Source organism: Nyctereutes procyonoides, unplaced genomic scaffold (assembly GCF_905146905.1).
Source record: "Nyctereutes procyonoides isolate TBG_1078 unplaced genomic scaffold, NYPRO_anot_genome, whole genome shotgun sequence".
Classification (NCBI taxonomy): Eukaryota; Metazoa; Chordata; class Mammalia; order Carnivora; family Canidae; genus Nyctereutes; species Nyctereutes procyonoides.
Genome location: NW_026575034.1, coordinates 20,253,350 through 20,264,464, shown reverse-complemented (window position 1 = coordinate 20,264,464; position 11,115 = coordinate 20,253,350). Strand labels below are relative to the sequence as shown.

The following is an 11,115-nucleotide window of genomic DNA, read 5'->3' as shown; positions in this document are numbered from 1 at the left end:
GACCTGGGCTGAAATCAAGAGTCAGATGTTCAACTGACTGAGGTACCCAGAGCATCCATTTCTAATTTGATTTCTTGATTCACCTATTCATTGTGTAATAGCATGATATTTAGCTTCCATGTATTTGTCCTCTTTCCAGATATCTTCTTTTATTTGCTTTTTAGTAATCATATTGTGGATGGAAACATGTATGTTATGACTCAACCGTTTTTTAATTTCATAAGACTTATTTTGTGGGCTAATGTGTGATCTATACTGGAGATTGTTTAATGTGCACTTGAATAGAATGTGTATTCTTCTGTTTTAGGATGGTTTGTTCTGAATATATCAGTTAGATCTATCTGGTCCAATCTGTCATTGAAAAGCACTGATTCCTGTTGATTTTATGTTTGGATGATCTATCCAAAGATCTATCATTCTTGGTCTCTTGTTTTTAAGTTTATTTTGTCTGATAGAAGTATTCCTACCATGGCTCTCTTACACTTCCAATTGTATGATAAATGTTTTACTATCTATTCGCTTTCAATCTAATCTTCATGTATCTTTAGGTCTGAACTGAGTCTCTTGTAGGCAGCATATAGATGGGTCTAGTTGTTTTTTTTATCCATTCTGTCCCCTGTGTCTTTTCATTGGAGCAATTAGTCCATTCACATTCAAAGTAGTTATTAATAGATATGTATTTATGACCATTATGTGGTTGTTTTTGTAGTTTTTATCTTATCCTTTCTTCTCTTGCCCTCTTTGATGGTTTGTTGGCTTTCTTTAGTGATACACTCAGATTCTTTTCTCTTTATTCTTTGCATATCTTATCACTGGTTTTTGATTTGTGGTTACCATTTCATTTGTATATAGCATCTCCTGCAAATAGCAGTTTATATTAAGTTGATAGTTGCTTCTGCTTGGACCCACTCTTTATTTCAATCAGCACCCCACATGTACACACACGTTTTAGTTATATGGTGTCATATTTTACAGCCTTTCATTTTGTGAATCCCTTCACTGATTTTTACAGATTTTTAAATTTGTACTGGTTTTCCGTTTCCTATTCCTTGTATTGTCACTTATGGTCTTTACTTTCCACTCAAGCAGTCTCGGTAATGTTTCTTGTAGAGGTGGTTCAGTGATCCTGAACTCTTTCAGTTTCTGTTTGTGTGAGAAACTCTTTATCTCCATTTCTGAATGATAACCTTGCTGGATAGAGTATTCTTAGCTGCAGATTTTTCCCTTTCGGCACTTTGAATTTATCAGTCACTACCTCATGGCCTACAAAGTTTCTGCTGCTACGCTGAAACCTTATGGGATATTCCCTGTAACTGTCTTCTTTTGTCTTACTGTTTTTTCTTTCCTTTTGCCATTTTAATTACTATGTATCTTGTTGTGGAGCTCCTTCAGTTGACTTTACTGGAGAATGTCTGTGTCTCCTGAATCTACACTTCTGTTTCTTTCCCAAGATGTTGTAAGTTTTCAGCTATTACTTCTTCAGTAAATGTTCTGCCCCCTTTTCTCTCTCTTCTCCTTCTGGAATTCCAGAATGCAATTGTTATTAGGCTCAATGGAGTCACTAAGTTCTCCATGTCTATTCCCTTTTTTGATAATTTTTTTCTCCCATTTGCTCATCTTGATTAATTTCCATTACTCTGTTTTATTGCTGATTAATTCATTCCTCTCCTCTTCTAGCCTACTATTTATTCCATCAAGTGTATTTTTATTTTCATTTATTGTATTCTTTGTCTCTGATGGATATGTTTTTATCTCTTTCTTAAGCTTCTCACTGATGTTCTCCATTCTTTTCTCAAGTTCAGTGAGTGTCTTTATGGTCATTAGTTTAATTCTTGGTGTCTATCAGATAAGTAGTATCTGTTTTGCTTAGATCTCTTGCTTTTGTTTTGTCCTGTTCTTTCATTTGGGACGTATTCCTCTGTGTTTTCAGTTTGGCTTACTGTCTGTGTCTGTTTTGTGTTTTAGAAATGTCAGCTATGTCTCTATATCTTTTGAAGGTAGTGGCTTTATGAAGCCTGCAATGCAGTGTCTGTCCTGCAGTGCAGTGTCTCCAGTTCTTCAGGACTTGGTGCTTCAGAAAGTGTCCTTTATCTGTGTTGTTTATGCCCTGCTTTTAGTCCTGGCCTCTTTTCCCCACAGTCCAGTAGTCTGCAGAGGACTCTCCTTCGCTGTTGTGTGCAGTGTTTAGTCCCCAGTTAAGTGGGAACATTATAACAAAGTGATATGCTAGTTTCCTTGTGAAGTGAGGCCTGCTGCTGCCAAAACTGAGGTCCTACAAAATATGTGGGTCAGGAGATGAGGTGTTGGTGGGGTTTGGATTACTCTGGGGGAGGTCTCCCATGGAGTCAAGACTGAGGCAGGCGTGACCCTGAGGATCACACTGCCAATGAGTGGGTGTAAGGGTCAGCACTGTGCAGGTTCCTGCAAGTGACCTGTGTTTATGGTGGAAGTGAGAGGAAAAATGGTACCTGTCAGCTCCTGTGTTCCGAGAGGGGTCTCCCTGTGAGCCTATCTGTGGCATGCTTTGAGATGAATAAATAACCTCCCAACCTGACTGCCCCCATAGTTTTTCAAACTACTGGATACAACATACATGCTGTATCTTCCCTGACTGTTTGTTGTGCTATCTCTTCAAAGGTGGACACTCTGCTTCCTAACCCTGCCTGGTTTATCCTAGAGCCTAGTTTGCCAATTTTATTAAATTCTAGGCTGTTGTTGGAATTTAATGGTTCTGAGAACTCAAAAGATTGGCTCCCCCCTCCGTTCAAAGTCAAATGGTACGTGGCTTCATCTTTTCCAAGCAAGCTCCCTGGTTTGACTGTTTTTTGCCCTTCTCTGCACCTCCTCACTTCCACAGTCCATTTCATTCCCAAAGTGTGTCTTCACTCTTCCTACCTCCTCAGTGTGGCTTCTTTTATACATGAGGTTTGGAATTTGTTCTTCAATCTTCAGGTCATTTTCTGGGTTATTAAATGATGTATGTGTTATCTAGTTGTATCCATGGGATAAGGAGAGTTTAAGGTCTCTTCCTTTTAATTAGAATCTGTTATCTATTTACTTTTAATGGAATTCTGAATACAATTGGGTTTAAGTCTACCATCTTGTTATTCGCTTTCCATTTTTTCCCATGTATTCCTTGTTCTTTTCCTCTCTCTTGACTTCTGTTTGAGTACTTTTTATTATTCTGTTTTATATGTGCTATTTGATTTTTTGCTATACCTATTTTTTTACATATTGAAGTTTGGAGTATTCATCATAGTCTTATTCCTAAGACCTGTCCTCTGAGTGGTAGCAACCCATTGCCAGGTGTTTTCAATGAAGCTCTTCCACTCTAGATAACTGAAATTCCAAAATCTTGCTGCCTTACCTGGGCTTCCTAAAAATTGCTTTTTGAGGGGCATGCCCTGTCTTAACCTCTGCCTGCCTGTCTTAATGAACAGCAAAAACTTGTTCAGATTCCTAAAGCTCCTTTATTGTTCATTTCCTTCCTTTCTGATGCTCTCTTTCACCGTTTCCAAATGTTTTGTCCCTCCTCAGTATGCATCTCTTTCTCCTCAGTTCGGTGAGGCCATTTTGCTCTGCTTAGGTTTCAGCTCCATGGACCTAGGTTCTGAGAATGCCTCTAGGCATAAAGTTAGTAGGACCATGGAACTCAGCTGATTTATTGCCCTGCTGCACAAGAAATCTTTCTGAATTAGCTTTTACCCAATGTCTGAATATAGTTGTTCCATATTTTGTTTTATATTTGCTTCTAACAAGAGGCCTGGTCCTATAGCAGTTACTTAATAAAGACAAATCAGATGCATTGATGTAACTTTCGTTTAGGGCATCCTCAACTAAGTGCTGTGTAGATTTTTCATGTTTATATTTTTCCAGTAATGACAGTGGATTGTGATCTATTAAAGAGTGACATTTAAAAAAATATTAAAAAGAAAAAAATAACCCACCCATAATTCCAAATCTGAGAATCGATCACTCCCAACATTTTAGAAATTATTTTTTCAGTCCCTCTGTACATTCTGAAAACATATTAACATTGGTCCCTAAACATAGCAAAATCACGTTTGGTAAGTACCAGTGGAAGGTGATTATCATTATTGTTATTAAAAATATTGATTTTATCTGTAGGATATAGAGGAAATAGTAATGCTCAGGTAACAGCTAGATGATCAAATGAGGGGAAAAAGAAGGTGACAAACATTACATTACTGACAGTGCTGAGAACAGTTGTTACCTGCGGAATTTCAGAAATAATTGTGTGATGGGTGTCTAGGTGGCTCAGTTGGTTAAGTGTGTGCCTTTGACTCACATCATGATCCTGAGTCTTGGGATAGAGCCTGGTTTTTGGCTCCTTGCTCAGTAGGTAATCTGGTTCTCCCTCTCCATCTCCCCCTCTCCCTTGCTCATGCTCTCTCTCCCTCTCTGTCACAAATAAATAAAATCTTTTTAAAAAATTTCTTTTTCCTTTTTTTAATAAATTCATTTTTTGTTGGTTTTCAATCTGTAAACATACAGAATAACACCCAGTGCTCATCCCGTCAAGTGCCAACCTCAGTGACCGCTACCCAGTCACCCCCATCCCCGCCCACCTCCCCTTCCACCACTCCTAGTTCCTTTCCCAGAGTTAGAAGTCTTTCATGTTTGTCTCCCTTTCTGATATTTCCCACTTATTTTTCTCCTTTCCCCTTTATTCCTTTTCACTATTTTTTATATTCCACAAGTGAATGAGACCATATAATTTTTGTCCTTCTCTGACTGACTTATTTCATTCAGCATAATACCCTACAGTTCCATCCACATCGAAGCAAATGTTGGGTATTTGTCGTTTCTAATGGCTGAGTAATATTAATTGTGAAAGTGGGCATGGTTCTTTGAAGAGCTATATGCACTATGCTATACAGTACCTCTCTAGGACTTATTCATCTTACATAACTGAAGCATAGTATCCTTTTACTAATACCTAATTTGATTAATAATTGCCTCCTTCTCCAAGCCCCTGGCAATGACTGTACTGTTATCTGCTTCTTGGAAATAGACTATTTTGCATAGGTGATATAATGTAGTATTTTTCCTTCTGTGTCTGGCATATTTCACTTAGCTAATGTATCCAGGTTCATCCATGTTGTCACAAGTGGAAGAATTTCCTTCCTTTATTAAAGGTGAATGATATTCTACTGTGTGTACATTCAACATTTTCTTGATCCATTTTTCAATGGACATTTAAATTGCTCCTATGTCTTGATTGTTATGAATCATGCTGCACTGAACATGGGAGTTCAGATATTTCTTGAGACCCTGATTTCACTTCCCTTGAATATGTACTTAGAAGTGAGATTATTATATTATGTGATAGGTCTATGCTTAATTTTTGAGAAACCTCCCCATCATTTTCTGCAGTAGCTGTACCAATATACATTTCCACCAATGATGTATGAGGGTTTCCTTGCCTCCACTTTCTTCCCAACACTAGTCACCTTCTGGGTATTTGAAAAGACATTTTTATAATAACCATTTTAACAGGGGTAATGTAATATATGTCATTGTGGTTTTAATTTCACTTCCATGATTAGTGATGATGCACAACTTTTCATGTACCTGTTAGCCATCTATATGTCATCTCTAAAAAAATGATTATTCATGCATCTTGTCCATTTAAAGCATTGGATTATTTGCTCTTTTTTGTCATTGAGGTATATATGAGTACTTTTGTATATTTCAGATATTAGCCATATCAGATATATGGTTGGTAATAATTTATTACTATTTCATAGCTTGCCTTTTCATTTTGTTGTTTCCTTTGCAGAAGGAACTAAAAGCAGAAGATTTTTATTTAGTTTTTTTAATCTCACTTTTCTTTTTTTTTGCTTTTATTGTGGGTGCTTTAAGTGTCAAAACCAAAATTACTGCCAGATCTAGTGCCCAGAAGTATTCCCTATGTTGCCTTCATGGAATTATGCTTTCAGGTATTATGTTGAGTCTTTCGCCATTTGGGTTGATTCTTGTATATGATGTGAGATAAGGGTCCAATTTCATTGTTTTGCATGTGGATATCCAGTTTTCCTGACACCATTTATTGGAGAGACTGCCATTTCCTCATTGTGTATTCTTGGCACCCTCACCAAGAAACCCAGCCTTGTGTAAGTTTATTTCTGAGTTCTTTATTATATTCCTTTTGTCTCCATTTTTAACCATTATTATATAATATGACAAACATATTTTCTTGCAAATATTTGTCTGCAATTTAAAGTACTTATCTAGAATAGATTCCTATAATTAGATTTCTAAATCAGATAATATTTTAGAATATTATATGATATTGGGCCAAGGGACTCAGAAACTCCTAATATTCTAGTCCTGATAATTTCTCTCCTTAGAGTCCTACAAAAGAAACAAGACATATGAAAAATAACAGACTGCTTTTTATTAATGGCACTGGTCCCTATTGTCACTGAAGTTCAGAACTCTGATAAGCCTCAGTCGGGGTGGTCTACTATAAAGTCTTTCAAAATCTTCAACCTCCCTTACAGCTTAAGTGGAATATGGTCCAATGTATCAGTCCAGTTCCATGAAGAAGTGAGGAACTAGAACACGCATGACCTAGCCAGTAGTAAATAGGGACCAACCTACATCATAAAATGTCACAAATCAGATTTTTCATCATAGGGAAAAAAGGATCAGAAAAAATGAAATCTTTCCCTCTCCATACTATTTAGAAAAATGGAGAACAAACTATACAAATATTTAAAGTTTAAGATACATTTGACAAGGTTATTTTCCAGACAGGTTGGACTAATTTTCCTACCCACTTGCATTGTACAAAAATGTCTTTTTTTCTGATCCTTCAATTTAAAGTTAATTCTGACATTTATTATTTGTATGCTTGTGGGAAGGTAACAGAACTTCTCTGTGCCTCAATATTTTTTTTGTCTACAGTGTGATATTAATAATGTCTAACTTATAATGTCATTGGAACAATGTAATTGTATGAAAGCTCCATGCCTGGCATGTGTTAAATTTTCAATAAGATAGAAGGTTACTATTTTGTGATGTGATTGTTTTGTTAAAATCCTAATTTCCCAGGGGAAAATGTGTCTCTCATTGTTGTAGTTGTCCTTAATTACTTATAATAATATCAAATATTCTTCTTATATTTAGTAGTTATTCACAGTTTCTTTTTGTAAGTAGTTCATATTTTTAGCCCATTATTTTTTGGGCTCAACAATTTTTGTGGTGTCTTATATGTAATATTAATGTAATAAAGACATTAACTTTGGTCTGACATCTCAAATATTTTCCTCAATTTGCTATTTATCTTAATTTTATTCGTGATATTATTATTTCACAAAAGCTTTTCATTTTATGATGTAAATTCTACGTTTCCTTTCACAGTCTTTTTGTTACTGACAACTTTTGTGTCAGTCTGAGCCTGGCTAGATAGCACAAGAATTTTGACTTGTTTTTCCTGGGTTTTTATTGTTTTACTTTTACCATTTTACTCTTTAATCAAAACGGAACAACACTTGGTATATTAAGTGATAGGCCACTATTTCTAAGCCAAGAAAAAAATAGCTGTTTTTTATGAGGTCAAATTAAGTTTGATGCCTGTTTCACATTTTCAAGCATATGTTATAATTAAATATGTAGTATTTTGAACAGTTAGTGGTGCAGGTTTATACAAGGTAATAGTGCTAACAGTACACAGAGTCATTTTGTAACAATATGTGTACAGCTATTTAGTAAAATCCACAAAAATTCCAATATCTTCATCGCAGAACTAGCCAGGCTGGCTTTAACAATGTCATAATCTATAAATGGCACTGGAAAGAGGAGACTTTGAAAAAAAAAGGAGGTTGATTGAAATTACAACCACTAATAAAAATTAAGATATACTATTTAGTATTAATTAGAATGACTTGGATAGCAAAAAGCTAGAAATACCCAATTTGATTATAAGCTGAGCTTTAAATGAGACTCTTCTACAAAATGTTACAAACCCAAAGGTTGGTCTTTTTATTTGTGCAAACAGGTAAACAGGCATAATCTCAATGGGTGAGGAAAACCAAACCTCTGTGGCTGAGTTTATTTTCCTGGGCCTTTCACAGGACTTGCAGACCCAGATCCTGCTGTTTGTTCTTTTTCTCATCATTTATCTTTTGACTGTGCTTGGGAACCTGCTCATCATCATTGTCATCTTCATGGACTCTCGACTTCACACTCCCATGTACTTTTTTCTTAGAAACCTCTCTTTCGCAGATCTCTGTCTTTCTAGCAGCATCGTCCCTCAAGTGTTGGTCCATTTCCTGGCAAAGAGGAAAATTATTTCTTTTCTTGGGTGTATGGCACAGATAGTTGTCTCCCTTATGATTGGGTGTACAGAGTGTGCACTGCTGGCGGTGATGTCTTATGACCGGTACGTGGCCGTCTGCAAGCCCCTGCACTACTCTAGCATCATGACCCAACAGGTGTGTCTCCAGTTGGCCATAGGATCCTGGGCCAGTGGAGCACTCATGTCTCTGGTGGATACCACCTTTACTTTCCAACTACCCTACCAAGGACAGAAGATTATTAATCACTACTTTTGTGAATCTCCTGCCCTTCTGAAGGTGGCTTCAGCAGATACTTACAGCACAGAAATGGCCATCTTTGCAGTGGGCGTGGTCATGCTCTTAGTTCCTGTGTGCCTGATTCTGGTCTCCTACTGGAATATTATCTCCACTGTGATCCAGATGAAGTCTGGGGAGGGAAGGCTCAAGGCCTTCTCTACCTGTGGCTCCCATCTCATTGTTGTTGTCCTCTTCTATGGATCAGCGATATTCAACTACATGAAGCCAAACTCCAAAATAATCAATGAAAGTGATAAAGTGATCTCTACATTCTATGCAGTGGTGACTCCGATATTGAACCCCATAATTTATAGCCTGAGAAATAAGGATGTTAAAGATGGTCTCAGAAAACTAGCTGGAAGAAAGCCCTTTTCTGAGAGATGGTGACCTCAAGGTCTGACTTTTATTTTACTTTATTTTAATTTTTTGAGAGAGTATTGCATGTGTGCTTGCTCTAGCAGGTTAGGGGAAGGGCAGAAGGAGAATTAGAGAGATAGGATCATAAGTAGGCTCCACACCCAGGCCAGAGCCTACTCAGGGCTTGATCTCACAACCCTGACATCATGACCTGAGTCAAAATCAAGAGTCGATGCTCTATTGCCTGAGCCACACAAGCACCTCTGTGGGTCTGATTTTTAGAACTATTGTAATATTCTTAAAAGATGCACAGGATTGGGGAACTGGGTGGCTCAATAACTGAGCCACACAGGTATCCCTGGACGAGTCTTTAGTACTTGGGTCACTCATGGCTCAAAGCATTTCAGCTTGTATAATAGCACAAAAGCCAAATACTTACTAGTGCACGATGTTTTCTCCTGAAAGCTTCAAAAAAATGAATTTATTTTATCTTGATATACCCAATTTAACGTAAGCATGAAGTATCAGAGCAAAAAGGAAATTTAACAATCATGTACACAAACATAGTTCTGAGTCTTAAACTACTCTGTATCTTTCTACTGAATGATTATCCAGCATTTGCCTAAAGAAGAATATATTCCTCCATAATGTCTTGAATCATGAGATAAATGAAAGATCTACTTTCATTTATACAGCTGACCAAAACAGCATGTGCCAACGACCACATATTTGAAAATCCTCATACCACTTTTGACTCCCCCAAAACTTAACTTCTAATAGCCTTTTGCCTGGAAACCTTACCGATAACATGAGCAGCAGTCAACGAACATGTATTTTGTATACATGTTACACACTGTATTCTTACAACAAATAAGCAAGAGGAAAAAAATGTTATTAAGAAGATCATAGGAAGTTTGCATGGGTGGCTCAGCGGTTTAGCGCCAGCTTCAGCCCAGAGTGTGACTCTGGAACTCAGGATCCAGTCCCACGTCGGGCTCCCTGCATGGAGCCTGCTTCTCCCTCTGCCTGTATCTGCCTCTCTCTCTCTCTCTCTCTCTCTCTCTCTCTCTCTCTCTCTCTCTTTCTCTGTCTCTCATGAATAAGTAAATAAAATCTTTTAAAAAAAAGATCATAGGAGAAAGTACATTCACAGTACTGTACTGTACAAAAAAAAATCCATGTATAAGTGGACCTATGCAGTCCAAATCTGCATTGCTCAAGGGTCACCTATAGATAGTTTTTTGCTTTTACAAAGATATTCCATATGGTAAGTCAAAATCAATGTTCTGGTACCTTGAACCAAACTTCTCTAGTTCTAGTCCTAGAGAAATTTCATTTTCCTCTACTATAGCCCTCTGAAGTCAGTTTCTGTATTGGCCCCAATTCAATTCTCACAGCCAATCACTCACTTGATTCTTTAAAGTTCCTAGATTGACATGCACTGGCACCCTGTATTCATTCTGGTCATCCTCCTTTGAATGAGCTCATTTTATCCATAAATACCTCTTCCAAAAGCAAAAGAGAATTTAGGATTTTAGAAATTGGAATTTGCGAACGTGAAGCTGACCCCTCCATGGGCTTAGATGCCTGTAGCCACATCTAACTGTGACTCAACTTCTCAAAAATTGTCGCTTCTGGGCTCCCCTTCAGTTTTCATGAACCCTAAAGACACACAATCTGCCTGACAGCCACCTATTTTATCCAAGCTTTTAATCAGTCACATGTTTAAAGGGGATTCAATGACAACTGTAAAACTTTCTACACTTACCATGGATATGAGTCCAAAACGACAGACGTCAAGAGTCAGGATCTACTGATTCTACTGTAGAAGACCTCCCCAGTGAAGTAACGTCTAATAGCTAAAGTTCTTCTTTCTTTAATTTATGCATCCATGCATTCATTTTATTTTATTTTTTTCCATGCATTCATTTTAAAACCATTATTGAGCTCTTTTTATATTTTCGCCTATCTGACTTAGTTGTTTCCAATATACCCAGAACAGACACCGATGTATTATGTATTTCAATACAAATTTTTGCAATCATTACTGTCCTTTTAAAATTACTGGAGCTGGACCACAATAGACAGATGCTAGCCTGGGGTGTGAGGATCAGAGAAAACTTTTATAAAAACAGCATCTGTTACGTGAAGTGAC

At 37.2% G+C, this 11,115-nt stretch overlaps 1 protein-coding gene across 1 annotated transcript; it reads left to right on the top strand.

Moving 5' to 3' along the window:
* The first annotated feature begins 8,045 nt into the window (after positions 1-8,045).
* Positions 8,046-8,990, top strand: LOC129504823 (olfactory receptor 2D3-like). Its single transcript, XM_055317705.1, has one exon. The coding sequence runs from the start codon at positions 8,046-8,048 to the stop codon at positions 8,988-8,990; it is 945 nt and encodes a 314-aa protein (XP_055173680.1).
* Positions 8,991-11,115: the final 2,125 nt, after the last annotated feature.